The sequence below is a fragment of the Thamnophis elegans genome, chromosome 5 (assembly GCF_009769535.1).
Source record: "Thamnophis elegans isolate rThaEle1 chromosome 5, rThaEle1.pri, whole genome shotgun sequence".
Taxonomy (NCBI): Eukaryota; Metazoa; Chordata; class Lepidosauria; order Squamata; family Colubridae; genus Thamnophis; species Thamnophis elegans.
Window position 1 is genome coordinate 1964464 of NC_045545.1, and position 25748 is coordinate 1990211.

Sequence of the window (25748 nt, forward strand, 5' to 3'; positions counted from 1 at the left end):
GCAAGTGCCACAAGGCAGATCCAGTGCTTAGATAGTGGAGGGTTGACTGATCCTATTCTGAGTTTTAGGTTTACTGTTATAGTAACCATTTCTAAAACTCTACTTAAAGCTACCAGAGTAGCTTTTTCGGCACAGAAAAATACACATTCCAAAAGGATAAATATGCATATTCAAACACCAACAGGAATATTTATAATAGATGTTCTGTATGTATGTGAAAAAAATCATATGCCCAATGTTTAATAAATTCCCTTGGGAAAAGGTTTGTTGATCCTGTGAATCTCTGAAATAGTAAGTAACATTATGGCTCCCTTCTCCGAAAATACAAAGAGAGGGAGGGAGGGAGAGAGAGAGAGAGAAAGAGAGAGAGAGAGAGAGAGAGAGAGAGAGAGAGAGAAAGAGAACTACAACTTTAAAGATTGAAGTACTGAGCTTCAGTACTACATAATAAATGCACAAATGACTATATAAATAAATGACTAATAACTATTTATTAAACTGTTCAATCTCAGCAGTTGCCCACTAGCACAAGACTCTGTGCTTCTTACAAATATTAAGTCTAATGATAAAAACAGTTTTAAAAAGGCAATAAAGATGCCCATGACATTTTTAACCAATGTATTGCAATCATTTTGGAAAGCAGATACTTTCCAAAGAATCTACTTTATAAGTATCTACTTTATAAATGTGTTATAAAGCACATTACAAAATAACAATTTATAGTAAAATTTAAAAATAAAATATTAGTGGTATGTTTATGTCACTACTAAAAAAAAGTATATGTCTGACAAATATTGCTGCTTTTTATCAATCATATTTTTATGGTACTTGTGTTTTAAATGATTTGTCTTTTCACTTTATTCTCTTATTTCATTGGTTGGGCCAAACCAACACATTCACAAAATGTCAAATAGTAATTTAACTTTTAAATTCCTTAAATTCTCTTTTTTTATTACAGAAAGTTCATTCTGATTTTTTTTAACTCAGCATTTTACTGAAATCAATTCTTAAAGAGGTTTAGAAAACTATGAAATACTGCTAATTAAATAGATCATCCCCTGAACCATAAATTATGTTACATACAAACCTAGAACCAAAGTACATTCGTAAAACAAGTTGTGTTTTTTTTTCTGAAACTAATACTTAATTGACACAACTTGTTTACACTTAGCAAGCATGCAAGAATAACTGATTCATTAAAGGAAATTCAACTGATCCGGTCTGGTTTTTTTTCCAGGTCTTTGATTTGTGAGATAAAAAACTGAAGCTTGTAATGAAAATGCTGGGGATTTATTGATGCTATTCTATATTGGTCTTTTGAGATATTAATTTACATTAATTCTTCCTTCCAATGTCATATTTACAGTATATCGTTTATTTCTGTTTTATGCTGTGTCCCTCCGCAATTGAATCATTTTTGTGGTTTTTGTTATTGATCTTATTAGCTACCTTGAACTAGTTCTAAGATTTATTTTCAGAGGAAAAAAAAGATAATTCCTTCCCCTACTTAGCTATCAGTGGCATTGCTTCCATAGTATATCCTTGCATAAGAGAGAGAGACTAAGCAGACTCAGCTGAATGCCAAAGTTTGTTCAGGAGGGGAAAAATTCAAAAATAACGCACTGAAAATTGGTAAAATACCCAGAGGCTGTAGACTGGAAATATGAACTCTCACGGAAAGTTAGTATTCTTTCATCTGTTGATACTGCAATAGAAGTCTGTATCTGCTCGGGGGGGAGGGGAGGGACCTGTAAAATGCAATAGGACTTATCCCGATTGGGAAAATGATTTCAGTTTTAAAGTCTTGCCTCAACTTCAGTGCCCTTTTGTAGAAAATAAATGCTTTTGCAGAATGGGCAGTTGCAGTAAAACTTAGTAATACAGTTGCAAGGTATTACAGCAGCAGCCTGAGAGAATTTATGTGAAAATATCTCCCAATGGGTTTTTTTGTACTCTTTAAATGGTGGTGGTCAAAGGGCATGATTTTTTTAAAAAAAAATAGAGCAAAAGAGAGCAACAGCAATAACCCCAAAGTATTCTTTTGTCTGTTTCCTTGTTTTGCTACATAGGTTGATGACCAAATGAAGCTCCTTCAGAACTGCTGGAGTGAACTCTTAATTCTAGATCATATTTATCGGCAAGTGGTACATGGGAAGGAAGGCTCCATCCTCCTAGTCACTGGGCAACAAGTGAGTTTGCGTATAAAATCACGGAGGTGTTTGTTTTTTTTAAATTCATGACTTTGCAAATAGTCAGATCAGAAGCGCTGCTGGGTCACGCCGAAAACATTTTCCACCGAAGTGAGATATAGGTTCCAGCAGAGTATTAGTGAAATGGAAAGTATCCTCTGTGAATTGAATTGAATTGAATTTATTGCATTTATATGCCGTCCTTTTCCCCGAAGGGGACTCAGGGCGGCTCACAATCCAAGTCAGGGAAGGGGTACAGATAAGGGATAAAAAAGATGAACAGAACAATACACAATTTAAAAGCACACAACAACCATGCCATTCGAGGGGGGGGGGGCAAAAGCTCTTTAGCCCCAGGCCTGTCGGAACAGCCAGGTTTTAAGGGCTTTGCGGAAGGCCTGGAGGGTGGTGAGGGTTCGAATCTCCACGGGGAGTTCGTTCCAGAGGGTCGGAGCAGCCACAGAGAAGGCCCTCCTCCGGGTAGTCGCCAGTCGACACTGGCCGGCGGATGGAATTCGGAGGAGGCCTAATCTGTGAGATCTAATCGGTCTATTGGAGGTAATTGGCAGCAGGAGGTCTCTCTGTGCCAGTCCCAGAGATAAATTTTAAACAAATAACAAATATTTTTAATGTTTTCATATGAAGGATGAAGATAAATTTGTTAGCAAAAGCCTGGAGCTAGAAGAAACAAAAATGAGATAAATAAATCCCTTTATTTCCATGAACTTTATGTCAAGTAAGTCATGGATCAGGCTAACCCTTTGCTAATTGTACATCTCTTAAAGAAAAAATTAGCTTAGCTGAATTTAAAGCAGATAATATGTTCTCCTGGGAAAACCACTTTCAGGGCAATCAAGGCTAGATTAGATCATTTGTGATAATAAGCACTGAATAAGTACTGAAGGAAAACCTTGTGGAAGTGTTTAATTTATATAACTTACAGCTTGGGAAGCTTTCTATTTTCTTCAAGATTCCTTCTTGTATCCCCGCTCGACAAACATAGAATTTTGAACGGAATACAGAGTTCCGTCCAAATACATTACAGGCAGGAATGTCTAAAGCATAAAGAGAGCGAAAACACGCTGGAAATCAAACACGCAGCTCTGACACAGATCTTACAATGAGAGATGAGACTCAGCAGAAGCCCTGGTGGTCAGAAGGAAGCTGTCAGCACCACGGACGGCTCTTCTCCACCGCTATCAAAAAGGCTGGCTAAATTAGGAGAAGTTAAGCGTATTTACCCATCTGTTCAGTGTGGCACAACTCTGTTTAGGCGAGGTAGATCATACACAGCGTTCACGGAATTTGTATTTACTTACCTAATCGCTTCAAATGTGGGGCGAGCACAACCCATCTACATTGTTCTACTCTATGGTAGCATTATCTCAAGCACCGCCATTGAGGCGTAGTCAAAAGCCCAAACAATGGAACAAAGTTAGGACATTTGTGTTATCAGAAATCGAAAGCTTGTTTGAGTATGTGAGGGGAAAGGCAGACCCAATTAGGGAATCAGAAACAGCTTTAAAAGTGAAAACAAATGCCCTATAAAATCCATTTCTTCAGGAAGTTCCCTTCCACCGTCCTGAATAAAATGAACGCAGCCCGTTTCGGAGCACTGCGGAGCTTGATAGGTTGTCACAAGAGAGCATCCTTGTGTTGTGGCCATACTCGTTTGTAATTTTCAAGTAAAATAAATGAGAGTGACAAGGCAAATTAAATCAAAACCTTACCCTTTGAACATTTATTACAGCTCTAATGGAAAAGAATGCACAGTGTCATGGGAAGGCAGAGCGCATTTGGTGCATTTTATTTCTGATTCAAAGTGAAACCAAATGATGGTCCACTGGCATTTAAGTAGCTGAAACCTAAACTGCCTCAATTTAAATACATACGAGGAAACAGTTGCTTGTTTTGACTGCAATCCACATTATTCAATTGCTCTCCAAAATTTACATAGAGAGTCTTAGCCCTAATTTAAAACATGTAAGCCATTCGTTTGCATTTATATGGATTGTTGTATGCGCTCTACATTAGGTAAAAGAGACATACGTTATATATGAAGCAGGTGAGTTCAACCCTTTGATCGCAGCTTCATTAACTATGACCATGGTCAAAATTAAGCTGTTTAAAAACTCATTGATGTCAATAAACAATATGCTTCAGTGCGCCCCTGAAAATGTGGGCCCTTTTGTGGAGGGGGGGCGAAATTTAAGGCATAAGAGAGTCAGTAGGTCTAGCAGTTAAGGCAGTGGTGGGATTCAAATAATTTAACAACCGGTTCTCTGCCCTGATGATTTCTTCCAGCAACCAGTTCACCAAACTGCTCAGAAAGTTAACAACGGGTTCTCCCGAAGTGGTGCGAACTGTCTGAATCCCACCACTGGGTTAAGGCACCAGGCTAGAAACCAGGAGACTATGAATTCTAGTCCCATCTTAAACATGAGTCACTTGGGCCACTTATTCTCTCTCCCAATTGGTTTTTTTTTTTTTTTTACAGAACTACTCACGGTCATTCTGTTTGTTTGTTTGTCTGTTTCTTTAAGAAAATATGTCTGAAAGGATGACCCAATGGGGAATGGATGCGCCGAGGTGGCGCAGTGGTTAGGGTGCAGTACTGCAGGCTACTTCAGCTGACTGCTATCTGCAGTTCAGTGGTTCTAATCTGACCGGCTCAAGGTTGACTCAGCCTTCCATCCTTCCGAGGTGGGTGAAATGAGGACCCAGACTGTGGGGGCGATATGCTGACTCTGTAAACCGCTTAGAGAGGGCTGAAAGCCCTATGAAGCGGTATATAAGTCTAACTGCTATTGCTATTGCTAATGGATGGTCTAGCCAAAGTTCTAAAGTTCAGCTACAGTAAGAAATATTGATATAATGCATGTCTCAAATAAAGCTCAGAAACCACCAGGTGAGAAAGAAGAACAAGAGAGGAAGACATGAACGCAAAATTTGCTTGTGCTTTATAAACCGTAATTAATGATATCCAAAAACAATAATAAATTAAACTAGCCCTTTCTGTCCTTACACGAATTATTTTATTCAATTAAGATTCTGCAGAAACTCTAGCCAGCGAGTCCCGTATCATCTTTTGAAATATAAAAACAAAACTGAATTGACTAGAGCAGTGGTTCCCAAACTTGGCAACTTTAAGACTTGTGGAGTTCAACTCCCAGAATTCTCCAGCCAGCAGAGCAGAATTCTGGGAGTTGAAGTCCACAAGTCTTAAAGTTGCCAAGTTTGGGAACCACTGGACTAGAGAAATGGCTATTTAAAAGGTTTGTCCCTAGAGAGCCTGTCTGGTGTAGTGGTGAAGGTTGATACCTAGAAACCAGAAGGCTCTGAATTCTAGTCCTGCCTTAGTCATGAAAGACAGCTGGAGGACCTGGGCCATTCACATGTTCTCAGCCTAACCCCCCTAACAGAGTTGGGAGGAAAATAGGATGAGGAAGAACTATGTTCGCTGCTGGGGGGTTATTTATAAAAATAATAAAGACGTGATTAAAAAATATTTTAAAATGAAGTGGGTCCTTTGATCCTTGGAAAGCTTAAGGCAGCATGTCACGCCCTAAAACTCATGAAGCCCCCTCCCAAAATGGGATGTAATTTTTTTGAGTTTTGGAGTGCAACCCGCAATGTGGCATACAGAGCAAGCTATGGTTCTTGAGCTGGTGGAAGCTCCTCTCTTTTAGGAGAACTTTATTTATTTATTCAATTTCTATAGCTGCCCATATTAGCAAACGATTCTCAGTGGCTATAGACATCAAATCAATCAATCAATAAAGTTTGATAACTTTCCCAAACATGTTGCAATTACAGTGCCTCAAATTCCTAACTAGTTCTGGTTGGGAACTAGCAATAGCAGTCAGACTTATATACTGCTTCATAGGGCGTTCAGCCCCCTCTAAGCGGTTTACAGAGTCAGCATATCGCCCCCAACAACAATCCGGGTCCTCATTTCACCCACCTCAGAAGGATGGAAGGCTGAGTCAACCTTGAGCCGGTGAGATTAGAAACGCTGAACTGCAGATAACAGTCAGCTGAAGTGGCCTGCAGTACTGCACCCTAACCACTGCGCCACCTCGGCTCTTGTAGTAGTCCCAACTACTACAAGAGTAGGCTGATGTAGTCCCAACCCAGCTGTAATCTATAAAACCAAAAATGATGGCCTCAGAAATTGTACTGTATGGGACAACTTTTCAAGAGCTATGAAGTTTTTTATTCAAACAAAATACACTGCCAGGTAGTTCCACTAATCACTTTCAAAGCCATTAAATGAAGGAGTACGGATTTCTACAACATCATACAGCATTTAGTCACATTTAAATAATAGGCACAAGCGCTGACTGTAAACTCAAGGGATCTTTAGAAATGTTTGTTTCTTTTATTCCTAGGCGGAGATACAGTCTCCAGTTAAATCAAAATCATGTCTAGGTTGGACTAGCTTCACTTTTGGCCCTGCCTTGTCAAGCTATTTTCAACCCAACATCACATATGTTTCTGATGGCATTCATCACAGTAACCTTGAAGGCTGCACAGATTTCATTTTCAATTTTTGTCATCCTATAATCTCTTTCATAAACTTAAAATTTAATTATAAATACAAATGGAAAGAAGGATGGGAATGGAAGAGGAAATAAGCAAATTCAATATACTAATTTCGACATTAAGAATTATGACCTTTCAGGTGTTCCTTGAAATCAAATTTTGCATCCCTTACTCCACCCGATCTGATATTAAATTAGGGACAGGCAACGTTTACACACAGTGACATGAACTTTTAAATTCTTTTTTGGGGAGGGGGGGGGACTAAAAGCACATAGGATTTGTGATACTGACAGATGTTGTTTTCACCAAATGCGCAAGACCAAAATGATTAAAGTCCCACTTTCCATTTTGCTGCTTGCACTTCAGAGTTTTTAATAAGAATATCCATTTTATTTCTTTAAAGATTTCGTTAAAAATACATGTTATTGTTTTTTTCTTTCGTTTTGGCAATGCAGTCTTGAGAATCTTCCAGGGATTGATGAATGTGGGTCCACACATGGACATCCACACTCCCTCATTCTGCTACAATAAACACTGCCATTTGCAGCAACCATTTCTGAAATTCAGAAAGAGGTTCTGTTATTTGTAAAATGCACATTCCTCATACATACCAGAGTGAACTTTCAACTTCCATGGGCCTCTCAAAACTCTTCTCCAAATTGCAAAGTATAATGCCAGTGCAGTTGTCAGAATGGCAATTTTATATTAGCATTTCCCTATTATCAGCTTAAGGCCGTCCCGGGAAGGTTGAATCAGCAGATGCCACATTTACTACACAGTGGCTACTCTTATTACTCTGAGAGGGATCCCAGCTGAACTTAGTTTGTTTTCATCCCTGTTATTTCTTTATCAAAATTCTGGGATGTCCAGAAATCTGGGAATAAAAAGGCTTGCTCTTTGTAAATGCCTAGCATTCTTCTAACTTAATAAGCAGACCATCCAATATATTTTGTGCACAGAAGACGCAAAATCACATACACACAATCCCATCTTTGAAGAATACATTATAAAACTTCACCATGTTTCACCTTTTTCTTTACACCATCCTAGATTGTTGGAAGATCTACAGAATGCTCTACGGTGCATTAGACCAGATCTTACCTCTTAAATTTTGTTCCCAGGCTAATCCATAAGGAATCACATGCGTGAATGGTCCCTTTAGTCAAACTGGATGGTAAACTGGCCCATATGCCCTTGTGAGTGTGTAAATGTTTTTTCTTCTTGCAAAATGGTGCCAGCTGACACATGTGCTGGTACAGCTGCCTTCATATCCTTTGCCAGTGTCTTATGGCCATAAATCTCTTCCAATTTTAGTGCATGTAGCATGTTTGACTTGTTGATTAACTTCAGTAAGATAGATCTTACACCAGTCCCATAGTAAAGTTATGCTTTACGGCATAACTTAGTCCAACCACTGTTATTCTTGAAACTTGTAGTTTCGAGAATAAAGCTCCTCATTTATACAGCCTCTGGCAGGGCCAGGCTTCGAACAAATGGTCCCCCACCCCACCCAAGAGAGAGGCAATTTCCTTCCTTTTGTTCCACTCTGAAATAGCTGACTTCGTACTACCCTCGTACCCCATGTTTCTAGGCGTGCAAGATTTATCTCTGCCGTATGATTTGGTATGCATGGATCTGACCACATGTGTGCCATTTTGGAATAGCCACCAACACTCTAAATGTCCCCAAAGGTTACATGAATACTAAATGTTCACACCAGGCTGAACATACATTGCTGCCAGCTTTCGAAATGATGATGAACTGTTCACACTGTTTGTTTCAGCTGTCGAGCCCATAATCAAGCAGATAACAAGAAGAGGAAATTCTCCCAAGTCCTTTTTCTCAGGACTGCTATCTCTAAATCTAGTCCTAGCACCTGGCGAGAACTATCATAGGCGCTCTTTACAATGGCAAAGCTTTACTTTGTTTACATTTAGATTTATTATTAACATTTGTATGGCGCCCACTCCCTTGGGACTCTGGGCGGCTTACAGACAAGACAAAAAGAAACATATATTAAAAAATTTAAAATAAGGATACAAGTATTAAAATTTCACACCATGCATACAGTTAAAGTGGGGCTGGATACTAATCAACAGCCCCAGGCCTGCTGGAACAGCCAGGTCTTAGTGGCTTTACGGAAGGCTGGAAGAGTAGTAAGGGTCCGGATTTCTATGGGGAGATCGTTCCATAGATAGTAGAACTGAGTTGCAGGGTGAACCCACTGTGCATTGGTATCTGAGTCCCCTTCGGGGAAAAGGGCGGCATATAAATGCAATAAATTCAATTCAATTCAATCTGCATCTGAGGGATTTTTTCTTTGCCATCAGCTTTCTTAAGTGGCTGGTGTGATGCTGTTTGCTTGACGGGCCGCAACGTTACCAAATCGACACTATAGACAACACAGGTCTATGTGAAGAGTTGGGGATAATTTTAATGATCCATCTATTTAATGAATGAGCCAGACTCAAGCCTATCCTTAATCATGGAGGTATACTAGATAACTTTGAATTAGTCACTTCTTCTCAGCTCAGTTGTCCTTGCGCAGCTGAAATGAAGAAAGTTCTCTGTGGAAAAGGAGAGATTTAAAATGTTTAAATAAATCAAAACAGGAGCTATGGCTATATCTTATTTAGTTCCGTATAAACAAAGGAAGCTTACATACAGATGAACAATTTTATACCAACCTTCATTTCATGAGGTGGAATACAAGTGTATAGCAGGGGCTAGGTTATTTTTTAATTTCTCTCTTGATATAATCACAGTCCATAAACATGCTAGATGTTTTATATCACTTTGAAGAGTTATCAGTTTTACTATTTGCATATTAGAACTAATTAGCAACCTCTCTAACATATCCAGAGGGAGAAGTCTGCGCAGAACTTAATTCATTATCTTCTGTTATTGGCATATCATGTTAAAATGACAGGCATCGTATATTGTACAAGTCATCAAAATTTTAATTAATTTAATGAAAGCTGATTTCATTCTGCCTGCTGTCTCTGTGTAGGATGTATCCCTATATAGACTGAACTCTTTTTCACAAAAAAAGATTTGAAAAGACTTTGCTTTGTTCCCCCAAACTACTTGCTGGAAATATTTTTGTAAATTAAAATGTAGGGCTTTTTTTAAAAAAAAATCTTTCTTGAAAAAAATATATTTTTGTATAATTTAAATAATCTGCGTAATATATTCTTGAAATGCAGATCTGACTTTATGGAATAATGAATTAATTTCTTCTGAATTGAAATTATTTGTCAAAAGGAGAAAGCCTCCAAAATTACTGTATTCCAAACTTACAATGAACAGAAAATACATTAAGTATTCAAACACATGAAATTATTTATGAAATAGAACCTATTCCAAACTCAGGTATTGGTCCAAGTGTCAAGAAGCTGATCATTTTGTAAATATGCAACCATAAGAAACCAAATCACAGATAGAAATAATGAAATAAGCACAAATATCGATTTGTCTCAAGTTAGTTCTTATTTTTATTACAAGAAATACATGGAGAGTGATATACAGATTGATTCAAAAAATAATTAAATAAAGTACTACTTTCTCATTAACTACATGGATCATTAATTTTAACTTCCAATTCCCACTTCGGTTTATTCTAGGGAAATAATTTTCTAACAACGTATCAGTATAATCATTATCATCCTTCAATTAAACTATTAACAATTAGAAGCCCACTTCTACTGTCCATAGCAACTTTATAAACCCTTCCTTGATGGAATTTGGAAAGGGGTAAGATAGTTGAAGTTTGTAGTTACCTGTTCCTTGTCTATCTGATATCATACTCCTTTGATATTTTCTTAATACATCCTAACAACTGGGAGATAGTATCTTATAAGATGAATGCATCTTATAAGATAGTAAGATAAATGTAGAATGTAGTCAGATGAAAACAGATAGTTCTTGACTTTTAACCATAATTGAGCCCAACATTTTTGTTCTAAGTGAGACATTTGTTAAGTGAGTTTTTAGTGTTGCATTTCCACTCTGAGGTTATCATTCCTCTTAGATCTCAAAGGTAAAAAAATTGAATTATCCTGTAGCTGCTACAACATTGTCTCTTGGGGTCCCAGAAGAGCAATCCACATCTCTTTTTCTGCTAATGGCAATTTTATAACATACAAATCATCTCACAGAGGTTGTTCTATAAGGAATTGTTCAAGGGTTACAGCCAAGGATAAGTCTTAAATACCTGTGTAAAATTCCTCTCTGGATCAACATCAGGATTCAGCCTGCATTCCCTCCCCTCCTCCATGATTTTCAATCATACATTCTGAGTTAAGTATTAGCTCCAAAGGATTTGTTTCTTTCATAGACAAATAGGCCATGGACTAGGTAGCAGAAATAATGTTCCCTTTAACAGGAACTGTCCCCCCTACCCCCCACTCCAAGAGACATTAACCGGGGCTTTTCATGCACCGTTGAGTTTATATAAACTGATTGACACCTTTGGGGGGTCATCTTTCCACTGAGTCATAATTTTGCTCACTCGTGGAAAAAAAAAGGTTTTCTTGGCTCTCCGTATTCTCTAGCCAAAGCTGAAATTTCAACTCATCATATTTACACAATAAAAAAAATCCATTCTGCCTTGTTTTTAATTGCAAATCTGACTCGGGGGACCAATTCTCCTGCTTAGGAGGCATCCCCGTGCCTTCTACCAGGGAACCAAGTGCAGTCAATTATGGTAATGAAATGTCAATAAATATAAAAATTTAATACAGTCGGCTCTGGCTGAGTGGCAGATGAAGACTTGCCTCCCAGACAAATTTGCTGGTTCGGCAAATATTAAATGCATCTGAAAGAGGAGTTAGTGCCTAAGAATCCACTAGAAGCAGCGGGTAAAAAAAATATTATCTATTGGGGTTTCCCTTTACATTAGCATTGGAAGAGAACAGCCACCGTATTCATGAGGTTCATTGGAAAAATCTTGATTTATTATTAGAAAGAGAAGATGATATTTTCTCTTAAAGCTAGCTGGTTGACGTTAGGCTCTCTTACCCCAACCAACCTCACAGGGTTATTGTGGAGGGGAAAATAGGAGGAGGAAGCAGTATTAGGTAAATCTACCACCTTGACCCAAAGGTGGTTTTTCAAGAGGCAACTGGTTTTTCCTTCTCATCCAAAAAGCTTCTTCTATGATCAAACAAATTAATGGCCCCTAATGTTCTCGCTATAATATTAAGACGTGCAGCATAAGTTATGATGTTGTTGCATCCAGAAGAAATTTCTTGGATAAGAATTGAAAGGGGAAAAAAAAGTCCAGTTGATCTGGATAACTTAGAACCTCAGTAGACAACTACAGAGTTATTTATAAAAAAATAATAAAGATGGGATATAAATAAAGCCAACAAGAAAGAAAGTACAATTTCACCTTACCAAGGGACAATCTCTTTTCCAAAATATTTTCCCAACAAATTGCAGGGAGGAAATTGGGAGCATGTCTTTGCCGCAATCCTACGATATTTATGCTAGTTACAGCTGACAAATATCGTATTAAATGGCCATGGCATTTGGGATCATTTATTTATGCTGGAAATGAACTTGTGAACTTTTATGTATTCAAATGTGATTTCATCCATAGTTCATGAGCAAGAACAAGAACAAGGGAGAAGAAAGATACCTTTAACATAAACTTAACTTAAAATCTTGAGTTTGCTTTCATTCCCCACCTAAATGTAATTATCTTGGTTTTCTAACTTGTGAAAAAAAGACTGTACTTTCTATTATCTTAAGAGAAGACAGACAATTACATCGATGCCAGGTAAATTTGAACAGTAGCTTTAAGAACCATCATGAAGATAATTTAAACATAACTTCCAAGTAAACATATCTCCAGTTAATATACAATTACTTCTTATTTCTGGAAGTTGAACTCCAGCACATTTGCTACTCATTAAATTGTAGAAGGTTGATTTAAATAAGTCATTCTTCAATAAAATGTTGCAGTTCAAAATACTCCTGTTCATTTCCCAGTCATTCAGCTGTGCATTCATCTTAAAAAAAATTCCACACTTTCTTGTTGATTTTACCATTACCAATTCCTTTATTGTTTTTTTTCCTTTTATTGATTTTTAATATTTGTTCAAGTCTGAGGATCTTCCATAACTTATTCATATTTTGCTTTTGAGTTGGGATGATATAATCTGGTTACATAAGCAATAGTATCCATACCACAGTTTTACAAATAGAGGACTTTATCTCAGAGTAGTGTACAGAAATGAAACAATATATTAACAGATGAAATTTAGTATTAAAAAAAAAACATTGTATGACAGTAAGAGGCATGTAAATGTATGTAAATGTGTACACAGGATGTGTATCTAGAAAGGCTAAGATTTCATTTCAATCTGCCTCTTGAGAAAGAAAAGAATAGATAAGATAAGATGAGATGCATATTTAATTCTTCTTGTCCTCACAATAACCTCACAAAACCAAGCCACACGTTATCTAGCCAATTTGATCCTTTTTGTCAGAAATGATGATTAAATTTTGGGAAGCCAACTTGATAGATAGATAGATAGATAGATAGATAGATAGATAGATAGATAGATAGATAGATAATAGATAGATAGATAGATAGATAGATAGATAGATAGATAGATAGATAGATGATAGATAGATAGATAGATAGATAGATAGATAGATAGATAGATAGGTGATAGATAGATAGATAGATAGATAGATAGATAGATAGATAGATAGATAGATAGATAGATAATAGATAGGTAGATAGATAGATGATAGATAGATAGATGATAGATAGATGGTAGGTAGGTAGGTAGGTAGGTAGGTAGGTAGGTAGGTAGGTAGGTAGGTAGGTAGATAGATAGATAGATAGATAGATATATAGATAGATAGATAATAGACACAATAGGTAGATAGATAGATGATAGATAGATAGATAGATAGATAGATAGATAGATAGATAGATAGATAGATAGATAGATAGACAGACAGACAGACAGACAGACAGACAGACAGACAGACGATAGATGATAGATAAATTAGAGGTGACATGATAGCAGTCTTCCAGTATTTCAGGGGCTGCCACAAAGAGGAGGGGGTCAATTTATTTTCCAAAGCACCTGGAGGCAAGACAAGAAGCAATGGGTGGAAACTAATCAAGGAGAGAAGCAACCTGGAATTAAGGAGAAGCATCCTAACAGTGAGGACAATTAACCAGTGGAACAGCTGGCCACCAGAAATTGTGGATGCTCTATCACTGGATGTTTTTAAGCAGAGTCTAGACCGTCACTTATTTGAAATGGTATAGGGTCTTCTGCTTGAGCAGGGGGCTGGACTAGAAGACCTCCAAGGTCCCTTCCAGCTCATCTATTCTATTCTGTAGAAAGATATAGAGCTAGAAAATATAGATAGATCTATGTATATATCTATGTATATGCCTTAGTACTGAATGTGTGGCGACGATTCTCATCAAAATTGAAGGGTGAAGTTCACAGTTCTTCAGGTAGGGAACTCTTCAGAGCTGAAAGCATCTGTCTACCAGCCAATGCCATCTGGCTACTACCCGGGGGGGGGGGCTTCTCTGTTGCAGCTCCGGCCCTTTGGAACGAACTCCCCATGGAGATTCGGACCCTCACCTCTCTCCAGGCCTTCCGAAAAGCCGTTAAAACCTGGCTGTGTCGGCAGGCCTGGGGTTGATGAGTTCCCTTCCCCTCTCGATTGTGTGTCTGTTGGTTATTTTAAATGCTTGTATTTGTAGTTCTTGTGTTTCCCTTCCCCTTTTGGGTTTGTGAGCCGCCCTGAGTCCCGCTGGGAATAGGGCGGCATATAAATAAAAGGAAACCTGAAACCTGAAACCTGAAAGCTATATGCAGATGTGTGTATTTATCCTTGTCCTCCTGTGTCCCAGCTCTTCCGTGGTAAAAGTAACCCATTTACAAATGTATGAACTAAAAGATGACACACCTGGTTAAGTTCAGTCAACAAAACTCTGGTGCCCTTTTACAGGTGGATTATTCCGTAATCGCGTCTCAAGCAGGTGCCACCCTCAACAGCCTCATGAGCCACGCGCAGGAGCTGGTAGCTAAACTACGATCTCTGCAGTTCGATCTACGAGAATTTGTGTGTCTCAAATTTTTGGTGCTATTCAGTTTAGGTATGTATCCTTATTATCTGATTTTTTTTTTATTTAAATGAAAATAGATTGACTTGATCCTGCCATTTAATCCTTTCCCAACTGTACACGCAGGTTGGTTTTATTCTTTCCAGCTCAGCAAAATATCAGAAGTTTTATACAAAAGAGCTCAGAACTCTGTCTGCCTTTCTCTCCCATTCTCTCCCTCTCCCCATCAACAAGATTACTCTCTGAAAATTGAACCGAACAGGACCATTGTCTTTTTCTTCCATACACCTCTTTCTTTCGCCCCCCTCCAACTTTCCATCTTCCCTCCATCATTCCCCTCTACCCTACTTCCCCTCCCCCTCTACCACTCCTCTCTCCCGATACACTCCCTCCCTTCCTTCTCACCCTCCCTCCAATCCTCTCTCCCGCTCTCTCTACCCCACTTTCTTCTATCCCGCTACTCCTCCCTTTGGTGTATTTCTACTATATGTCAATATATTCAGCTTGTCCTATTTTTACAGTGAAATTAAAGAGAAATAGTATACATGTGAAATCACGTTACATTGAAATCTAACACATACTATATATCCTCCCTCCCCCCACCCTTCCCCCTAACACCCCACCTCCCTCCCCCCCCCCGACTTCCCAGAGCCCGTACACGGTGTAGATTTTTAACAAACACAGTCTAAAATATATTAAGACAAAAGAAATTAAAAAAGAGAAGTTAATAACATCTCTACATTGAACTCAGCTTCTTCCTGTTGCACTAACTTTGAACAGTTTAGACTATTCCTGATCTTAAGCATAGGCAATCTGGAATTTCTTAGACCCGTATTTGTTTTGTATATAGTCAATCCATTTTTTTCCAGTCTCGTTTATATCTCTCATTTGAATGGTCTTTAAGATATGCCAATATTTTAGCCATCTCGGCTAGGTTTGTAATCTTTTTCTTTTGGACATTATCTCTCAGTAGTGGCAAGAGTCAATATGTTATGGAGTTTTCCATTATGCAATGGAATGAGATGAGAGTAGAAATATAACATCTGAAGAGAGAGTTTTCCTGAAGTTCATGGCCTTAAAATGTCTTGCTGACTGTTGATGTTTTATTTCATAGGATTATATAGGGGAGCATAAAATGTGCTACTCAGCATTCATCCCCAGATGAGGCCCGCTCAAAGCTCATCTACAGATCTTTCTAACTGTGCTTGAAATTACCTAACGTTAAAATGTTTGTAAGGACTTGGCTTTCATGTCATTCTTAGTCCTTAGCTGAGATCTGATAGTGATCCTTTCCTCTCAACCACAGATTTAGTCTATACATGACAATTGTGCTAATGGTGCCGCAGGGCCTGGAATCTGCCCAGAAATTATTGGCTAGGACTGACTACATGACCCTCCTCTCCAACTACCGGCACACTTCTATGACTATTTTAGCTTGAGTATCCTGAGATACCAGGAGTAGGCATCTGATGCATAGTAGGCCAACTTCTTATGCTTATAGACAGATCAATGCCCAGTTGGCATACCAATGGAATAAAACTGAAGTGGCAGAATCCTCCCAAAAGAGAGGGAGAGACCGCCTCCTGCCGATTACCTCTCTCATACCAATTAGATCGCACAGGTTGGGTCTCCTCCGGATTCCATTTGCCAGCCAATGTCGGCTGGCGACTCCCCGGGGGAGAGCCTTCTCTGTTGCAGCTCCGGCCCTCTGGAACGAGCTCCCTGTTGAGATCCGGACCCTTACTACCCTCCCGGCCTTCCGCAAAGCCATCAAGTCCTGGCTGTTCCAGCAGGCTGGGGGGAGCTGAGAAGCATCTACCTCCACGGAAATTGTGAATCTTGGTTTTGTTTTTAATATGTTGTCTTTGTCTCATTCCCCCCTTTCCCTTGTCTTTTGTGAGCCACCCGGAGTCCTCCGGGAGTGGGCGGCATACAAGATAAATAAATAAATAAATAAATAAATAAATAAATAAATAAATAAATAAATAAATAAATAAATAAATAAATAAATAAATAAATAAATAAGCTCATCTCAACAGGTCTTTTTAAAAAGAGCAATAAAGTCAGCCAAGGAAAAAGAAAACAAGAGAGCAACCGAGAAACAAGTCTGTATAGCAAAGGAGAGAAGGTAAACAAAAGAGAAGAGCAAGAGAGATAGAGCAGCAAATTGATAGTAGAAGAAAGACATGACAGTAAAATAACACGAGGGATAAATGAGCTGAAGCAAGAGAGATAATCCACGAATTATTTACAGGGTGGGTGAGGTGCACTGCCTTAGCAGAGGTTGACTGAAGGCTCCCCGTAAAGTATGAGAAGCAGGAAACTTCCAGTCATCCTTGAGTTCTGACAGGCAATGAGAACAAATGGTCAAAAGTTCCACCTGTGTGAAACCACAGAGCATCTTGCTCATGTAGGTGAAGAGCCTCACAACCAGGCCCTGCCAAATGACATGGGGTTTAAGAGTGTCATGCAACCCTGGGGAGGGTTGAAGGATTGAAGATGTTTTCTCTACCTTTTAACTTTCCGATTGTTCTTTTTAATTCTCTTCTTTAAACTCTGGCTTTTATTGTATTATTTGTAAACTGCCCAGCCATGTAAATGAGACGGTAGTATAGAAATGGGATGGATGGATGGATGGATGGATGGATGGATGGATAGATAGATAGATAGATAGATAGATAGATAGATAGATAGATAGATAGATAGATGATAGATAGATAGATAGATAGATAGATAGATAGATAGATAGATGATAGATAGATAGATAGATAGATAGATAGATAGATAGATAGATAGATGATAGATGATAGATAGATAGATAGATAGATAGATAGATAGATAGATAGATAGATAGATAGATAGATAGATAGATAGATAGATAGATGATAGATAGATAGATGATAGGTAGATAGGTAGATAGGGAATTATGCTGGCATATTTTTTTCTGTCACCTCACGAACTGCAGGAAAACAGGTTAAACAGGTATTTGGGGCATATTCTCAACCTGAAGAATTGCAGTTGGTTCTGTTAGTTAGCTCCCCATTCCGCTTCCATATAGTCGATGTAAGATTTCTCTGTATGCAGCATGGGAGGACAGTGGAAAGAACACTTATACATGTTTTCTCTGCAACATTTATAGAATAAAGACTTTGCCTTTGTGTCTTAGATAGTCTATGCAATTTTGTTTTTATAATTTTACTTTTTATTCTTTCTCCTGATGAAATGACAATTTGTTGACATATTTGAAAGCAAGGTAGGATTTAAACAGTTTTTAAAGTAAAAATGTTCCTAAATTAAACTACTGTATTTTTAAAGTATGTGGTATTTGATCTATTCTTTGTTTAGCACTTGATGATATATAATCAATATCCATTCTGATGGGTTCTTCCAAAAGAGAGAAAAACCCATATCAAATGTTTGATGAACATCTGATAGGCCTTCTTACAAAATGCCAATATTTGCCTATTGGAAAGCAGGCTTGTGGTGTTCCTTCCTAACCTTCGCCCCCATTATGCCAGTGTGCTTCCACTTCATTTTCCCAAAAGCATAGATACATTGCTAGAACTCCAGACTATGCCTGAGGCTGCTGCTCTGCTGTGTGATGTGTGAAGTTCTTTTTTCTTTCAAGCAATGAAAAATGAAACTTAAGTTCCTGTAGACAATCTGTATATGGGAGCTGAATGGTGGCATACAAAACTGCCATGTTGGAGGTTCAGGTTTTATAGGTTATGCACAAAATAAGTTGAAAGTTGAGGAATGGCTTGTTTGTTTGCTTGTTTGTTGTTTGTTCATCTTGTGCATTGGTGTGACAAACAAGGCAACTAAGCTTTATTTGATGCTGGTCAGGGGAACTTCCACAGCAAACCTCTCTCATTGTGGGGGCTTTTCTAACTACCAAGATCCATAGTGTTTTGGAATTCTGAGATCTTCTCCGAGTAACATAAGACTGCAGTGATTAAAATGGGTGTCCACTGCAACTAACAAAGCTAATATAGCGAGATAGCTAGATAACGTAGCTAGATAATAGATAGATATAAAGATAGAGAGGGACGGAGGAGAGAGAGAGAGAGAGATAGATAGATAGATAGATAGATAGATAGATAGATAGATAGATAGATAGATAGATAGATGATAGAGAGATAGATAGATAGATAGATAGATGATAGATAGATAGATAGATAGATAGATAGATAGATAGATAGATAGATAGATGATAGATAGATAGATAGATAGATATGATAGATAGATAGATAGATGATAGATAGATAGATAGATAGATAGATAGATAGATAGATAGATAGATAGATAGATGATAGATGGATGGATGGATGGATGGATGGATGGATGGATGGATGATAGATGATAGATGATAGATAGTAGCAATAGCAGTAGCAATAGCAGTTAGACTTATAGATAGATAGATAGATAGATAGATAGATAGATAGATAGATAGATAGATAGATATGATAGATATGATAGATAGATAGATGATAGATAGATGATAGATAGATAGATAGATAGATAGATAGATAGATAGATAGATAGATAGATAGATAGATAGATAGATAGATAGATAGATGATAGATGATAGATGATAGATGATAGATAAATGATAGATAGATGGATGGATGGATGGATGATGGATGATGGATGATAGATGATAGATGATAGATAGTAGCAATAGCAGTAGCAATAGCAGTTCGACTTATATACCGCTTCATAGGGCTTTCAGCCCTCTCTAAGCGGTTTACAGAGTCAGCGTATTGCCCCCAACAACAATCCGGGTCTTCATTTTACCCACCTCGGAAGGATGGAAGGCTGAGTCAACCTTGAGCTGGTGAGATTTGAACATCCGAACTGCAGAACTGCAGTCAGCTGAAGTAGCCTGCAGTGCTGCATTTAACCACTGCGCCACCTCGGTTCCGATGATAGATGATAAATGATAGATGATAGATAGATAGATAGATAGATAGATAGATAGATAGATAGATAGATAGATAGATAGGAAGGGGAGAAAGAGAGAGAGAAATGATAGGAACAAATACACATTTTAATTTTATCTAGTTTGGTGGCTAAGAAAGGGTTTGGTTAGGAATTATTACAAGAAACAGAATTAAATGGCATATATTATTGTAAATACCATATGGTTGAAAATTGTTATTGTATACTTGTTTTGGTATAAAAAATAAATAAATACGAAACAAATGCAAAAATAAATTTCTAGCCATTGAAAGCAACTGCAGACCAATGATGTACGTGATGCATTTTGCCCTGCTTTAAAAATTCTGGCCTCAAAAGACTCAGTTAGACTTTTATTTCTTTTTAATCCTGCCTGAAATACATCCTTTTCTGTCACTTGTTGTTCGGACCTACTCTGTGGGTGTGGCCTCCTTTGTGGGAGTGGCTTGCAGCCCATGTGATCGGATGGGAGTGGCTTGCCGCCCATGTGACCGGATATGAAGATGCCGATGACACTTGTCAGAACCACCTTAAATTACCTCCCACACAGCACTGGCATAGGATGTAAACTTGTTTTTTAAAAGGCATCTTTGGTTTGTGTTAAAACAACTTCAACACACGCAATGTTCTGATTGCACCACAAACGCAGTAGTCATCCTTACCTTTCACAGAGGCACTGAGTTTTATAAATATGAGCATGATAGTGTAGAATAATCCTATCCAAGGACCAGTGGTGGGTTTCAAAAAATTTTGGAAGCTCTTCTGTAGGTGTGGCCTGCTTTCCGGGTCCACTGGTGGAAGCTCTTCTAACCGGTTCGGAAGATTTGACGAACCGGTTCTACCGAATAGGTGTGAACTGGTAGGAACCCACCTCTGACAATACTATACTGGTGTATGTATAACCAGTGCTGATTGTTTATTTATTTTATTTGTAACCCAACTTTATTGTTTTTATAAATAACTCAAGGCAGCAAACATATCCAACACAACTTCCTCCTCTTGTTTTCCCCATAACCACAATCCTATGAGATGAATTGGGCTGAGAGAGAATGGCCATTCCAATGTCACCCAGCTGGCTTTGATATCTAAGAAAGCCCGAGAATTCTCAATCTCTTGATTTCTAGCTTGGTGATTTTAACCACTAGGCCAAACTGACTATCTACAAGAAGTCAAGACCATGACTAGGTTTAAAAGAATCTTCACCTTTAATCAATAGATAAAACTGTGGTTCTATCCCTTGTTGGAAAGCGTGGCAAGCAATCAGATAAGGCCAATCTTGCTAAAATTGTCCCCACTTCCTTCTGCTCACCTCTCTAAAAATGGAATTATTTTTTTTCCATTTTAAAGGCAGTGTAATTTCAATCCCGAGAATTTAGGAATCCTGAAAAACCTGTTGGGTATTTTAATGTTGCATCCATATTGTTAAATATAATACCATATAGATCTATTTTAAAAATCTGTTTTGTTAATCATATGCATCAACTTTGTAGAATTACAAATCTTTAAAAAAAATAGAACAAGTTAAGCGTCAGCTAATCTTAAAGCTCTGAATTGGAAGGTTGCTGACTCTTTCCAGATGTTGATGACTAGGGAATAAAAACACTACTGTTATAGAGGAATTATTATTTTCTTATAAATTAACTACTAGCTGAATAGCACAACACCTTTTGCCATAGTTTTGCACATAAGATGTTTTCACACATGTTAGGCAATGCAGCAGAAATGTCTCAGGAGTTATGTAGCTTGCTCTGTGATGAAATATTTAAAGCAAGTCTTCATACTTCAGTGATATTCTAAACAGCTGAACAGCTGAATTATATCTGAAAAATGCTCACATTTATTTTAAATAATTTTTATGTGTTGTCATTTTCATCGACCACTTCAAGTATGTTCGTGCATATAGTGTTATTAGTCATAGCTCCTTTTATTTTTTAACTACCTGGCTTCATGTTAATGGAGGAACAAATTGTTCACAAATTGTGAATCGTACAGTACAACTTTGTTCTCTTATCTCAGATGTTTGTTTTTCTAAAATATATCTTTTTATAAAGGTTAAAGAAAATAATCTGAAAACAATATAAAAGAAACAAAACAGAATAAAACAATAACAATATGAATTTTTAAAAAACGCTGTATATACTCATAGATAAGCCAAGAATTTTGGGTGCCAAAATACACCTCCAAAAGTGGGTTTGTCTTATCTACAGATGGGAGGATATGTAATAATACCTATATATCCCCTATATACTTGTGGATAAGCCCATCTGTGGATAAGCAGCCTCTTGCATTTTTAACGAAAATATTATGAGAAATATAGATAAGGTTTAAGGTTTATTAAAATTTGTATGCCGCCCACTCCCATCGGGACTCTGGGCGGCTCACAGCAAGACAGAAACAGTTTAAATTTTAAAATAGAAAAATACAATATTAAAAATTCACATCATCCATTACATCTAAGCGGGGGCTGGATATCCATCAACAGCCCCAGGCCTGCCGGAACAGCCAGGTCTTGACGGTTTTACGAAGGCCAAGAGAGTGGGAAGGGTCCGGATCTCTGCAGGTAGATCGTTCCACAGGGCCGGCGCAGCAACAGAGAAGGCCCTCTCCCGGGGAGCCGCCAACCGGCATTGTCCGGTTGACGGCACCCGGAGGAGGCCCAACCTGTGGGCCTAATAATAAGGATAAGCTAATTGTGAAAATTAAAACATACAAAAATGTTGAGGATCAGCTTATCCACAGATGGGTTTATATGCAAGTCTATACTATGTAACTATTACCTACGCCTTAATAGAGTAGCTATTTATTTTCCCAGTCTTGCACAAAAATCTGAAAACATTGTGTGAGGTGCTCAAATTTCACCTAAATCTTTCCAAAAGCATAGATACCTCCAGGGAATAAATCTGGGAGACACAATCATTCAGTCACTGCAAAGCTATGCAGCTGTAATGACTTACGTCCACAATTGAGCCCAAAATTGATTTGGCTAAGTGAGAATTGTTAAGTGAACATTGCTCCATTTTACAACCTGTCTCGCCACATTCGTTAAGTGAATCACTGCAGTTGTTAAGTTAATAACATGATTGTTAAGTGAATCTGGCTTCCCCATTGAATTTATAGCAATAGCAATAGCAGTTAGACTTATATACCGCTTCATAGGGCTTTCAGCCCTCTCTAAGCGGTTTACAGAGTCAGCATATTGCCCCCAACAACAACCCGGGTCCTCATTTTACCCACCTCGGAAGGATGGAAGGCTGAGTCAACCTTGAGCCGGTGAGATTTGAACCGCCGAACTGCAGCTAGCAGTCAGCTGAAGTAGCCTGCAGTGCTGCATTTAACCACTGCGCCACCTCGGCTGAATTTGCTTGTCAGAAGGCCGTAAAAGGTGATCACGTGACCCTGGGGCACTGCAACAGTCATAGGTACAAGTCAGTTGCAAAGCATCAAAATTTTGATCAGGTGACCATGGGGAGGCGGCAATGGTCGTAAGTGTGGAAAAACTGTCATACAAGTCACTTTTTTCAGTGCCGTCGTAACTTCAAACTTTCGCTAAATGTTGTGAGTCGAGGACTACTAACCGTTCTTTTAAACGGTTAACAAAAAAATAAAAAACATTTTTCCTTTGGGCTGTTCTTGCATAGTTCTTGCCTGACATTTTCTCTTATTTAGCGTGTCCTTTTTCCGGAAGCCACAGCCACATCCACAGGAATCCAGTCCTTGTTTTCTTTTCCCCAAAATTTTCCATTTGCCCTTCTAGCGTTCCTGAATGATTTGTCAGCACCTCCATCGGAACAACAGCTTGTAAAGTGAAATGCCAATACAGGGAAAGTTAGACATTTTTTGAGCCATGCCCAGTCACTTAATGCTAGGATAGGCAACCGACTGATGTGCACCGTTTCCTTATCCCTGTCAAGACCACAGATAAATGTGCTTCATTTAAGAAATGAAGGCTTTATCAATGAGCAAATAATTGCAGAGCAACTATCGATCCCCGTCTCACTTAACAGGAGACAACTGGAACTTGTACAGATGATAAACATTTAATCATTGTGTATGGTAAACAACAGGCTCTCGCTGAGCACAGAAAAAAAGCCACAGTTTTCACATAGCAAAACGTGTAGGTAGTTTGTGCAAACAAACAAAATTAAATTTAAACCACTATCACCTCCTCCACTGTCTGGATATTGTGGATGCAGAATTCTACCACTTGTTTAAATTATGCAGTTGAGCCAAACCCAGATGAGATTTTTATCTCTTTTTTTCTCTCTCTACATATCTAAAAAGACATGTTGCAATTCTTCTGCGTGGCTTCATTTTGAAAGCTTCGCTTATGCTGTTTTATTCTGAATGGTTTATTCCCTTTTGTGTTTATTCCCATTCCATAATTAGAAAATCTTCTGTCTGTAACGTAATGATTTCTTCTCAAAACTCATTGATTTTTCTGCTATTATATGATAGTGAGGCTAATCTGATAAGCTTTTTTTTTAATTATTTTGAGATGGGAAATGGTTCGCATAATTATTTGCCATAAAGTATTTAAAAGTTTGGGTTTTTTTGCTGATCACATTTTATATACGTTTTTAACGGCAACAAAGTTGAAACAATGTCAGATTTAAAAATAAATTACGACAAACTGAACTTTCCCTTGTTCTGTGTTATCCACAGTAAAAGATTTCTAACACTTTTTCTCCTAAATTATTACTACGTGAGTAAATTTGATATTCTAATCAGAAGTACCATTTTTGCTAGTCATATCTGATACGCACCGTCAATTCCATTTGTATATACATATATTTTGTTTAAAATAAATAAATAAATCATGTTGCATGAGATCGTTAGCAGATTTCCAACGAATGCTTAGTAAAGAATCCAAGACAGTCTTTTGTAAGCAAGGTTTCATCCTTGTTAAACTCCAGGTTTCCAGCCTACCTCTCCATGGGCAGGTTTGGTGCATGAAATGACACATAGAACAAACAGAAAACTGGAACCCTTTAAGCATTTTTAATATAGCATGGATTACCTAGGTAAATTTTTAAATGCTGTGAGTTAGAAATAACATATACCTTAGTCTGCTTTAAGTGTTCATTCATTACAAGATATGCAATTTTACTGCATATTGACTGCCATTCTGCTAACTGCATGAAAGTATTAGAAGGCAAACAGTGAATTAGGATAACCAGGAGATAAAACACAGATGAAAATTTCCACATTTCATTTGTTTAGAAGATTTCTCAGCAACATTCGCTGGTTTCTAATGAGCAACATAGTCACTTATCATCAGATTTTTTTTTGAAGCTCTGTCTAGAAATGCAGCTTCTAAAACCAGAGAGCAGTAGTATACAGTATTCTGACTTTTTAAATACCAACTAATTTAACAAATATAATATAATTAATATCAATTAATATAACTCCCTTTATTGCTTAACAGCTGCCACACTAATAAGCTAGAAGCCAGACTCAACAACACCATGAGAATTATAAGTGGCACACAAAATTATATTAGTGTTAAATGGACTCAGTGTTAATGGTTTTATCTTGTGCTAATTAATTATTAGAGGAGGCTTCAATACATTTTTAAGGATTATTAAAATTCTAACTTTAGGGTTGTCCACATGTTTTTTGAACTAAACTGCTACGGAGAGTCTTATTCTAGATTACCACCCTAGTAAGAAATTCTGCTTTTCAACTGCAGAAACTGCAGTTCAATAGATTTATGTATCCATAGATTTGCATCCCTAGACCTAACTTCTCTGTTGAATCAAAATGCATTTCTTTATATTGCAGGGCATATATATGCCTTTAAATTAAAAAAAAAGATTCCATCTGTAACATATACTTTACAGCAGGGGTGAAATCCAGCAGGTTCTGGAGAACTTGTAACAGAAATTTTGAGTAGTTTGGGTAACCGGTAACGGAAATTGTAAGTAGTTCGAACAACAACCTAATGCCAC

At 37.8% G+C, this 25748-nt stretch overlaps 1 protein-coding gene across 6 annotated transcripts in view; it reads left to right on the plus strand.

The window, feature by feature from the left end:
- Positions 1-25748, plus strand: part of NR5A2 (nuclear receptor subfamily 5 group A member 2) — a 133844-nt gene that overhangs the window by 82316 nt on the left and 25780 nt on the right. For all 6 annotated transcript variants that reach the window (XM_032217249.1, XM_032217248.1, XM_032217251.1 and 3 more), the window contains 2 exons: positions 2070-2189; positions 14727-14874. In XM_032217249.1, the coding sequence (XP_032073140.1) occupies positions 2070-2189; positions 14727-14874 (268 nt within the window). The remainder of the gene's footprint in view (positions 1-2069; positions 2190-14726; positions 14875-25748) is intronic.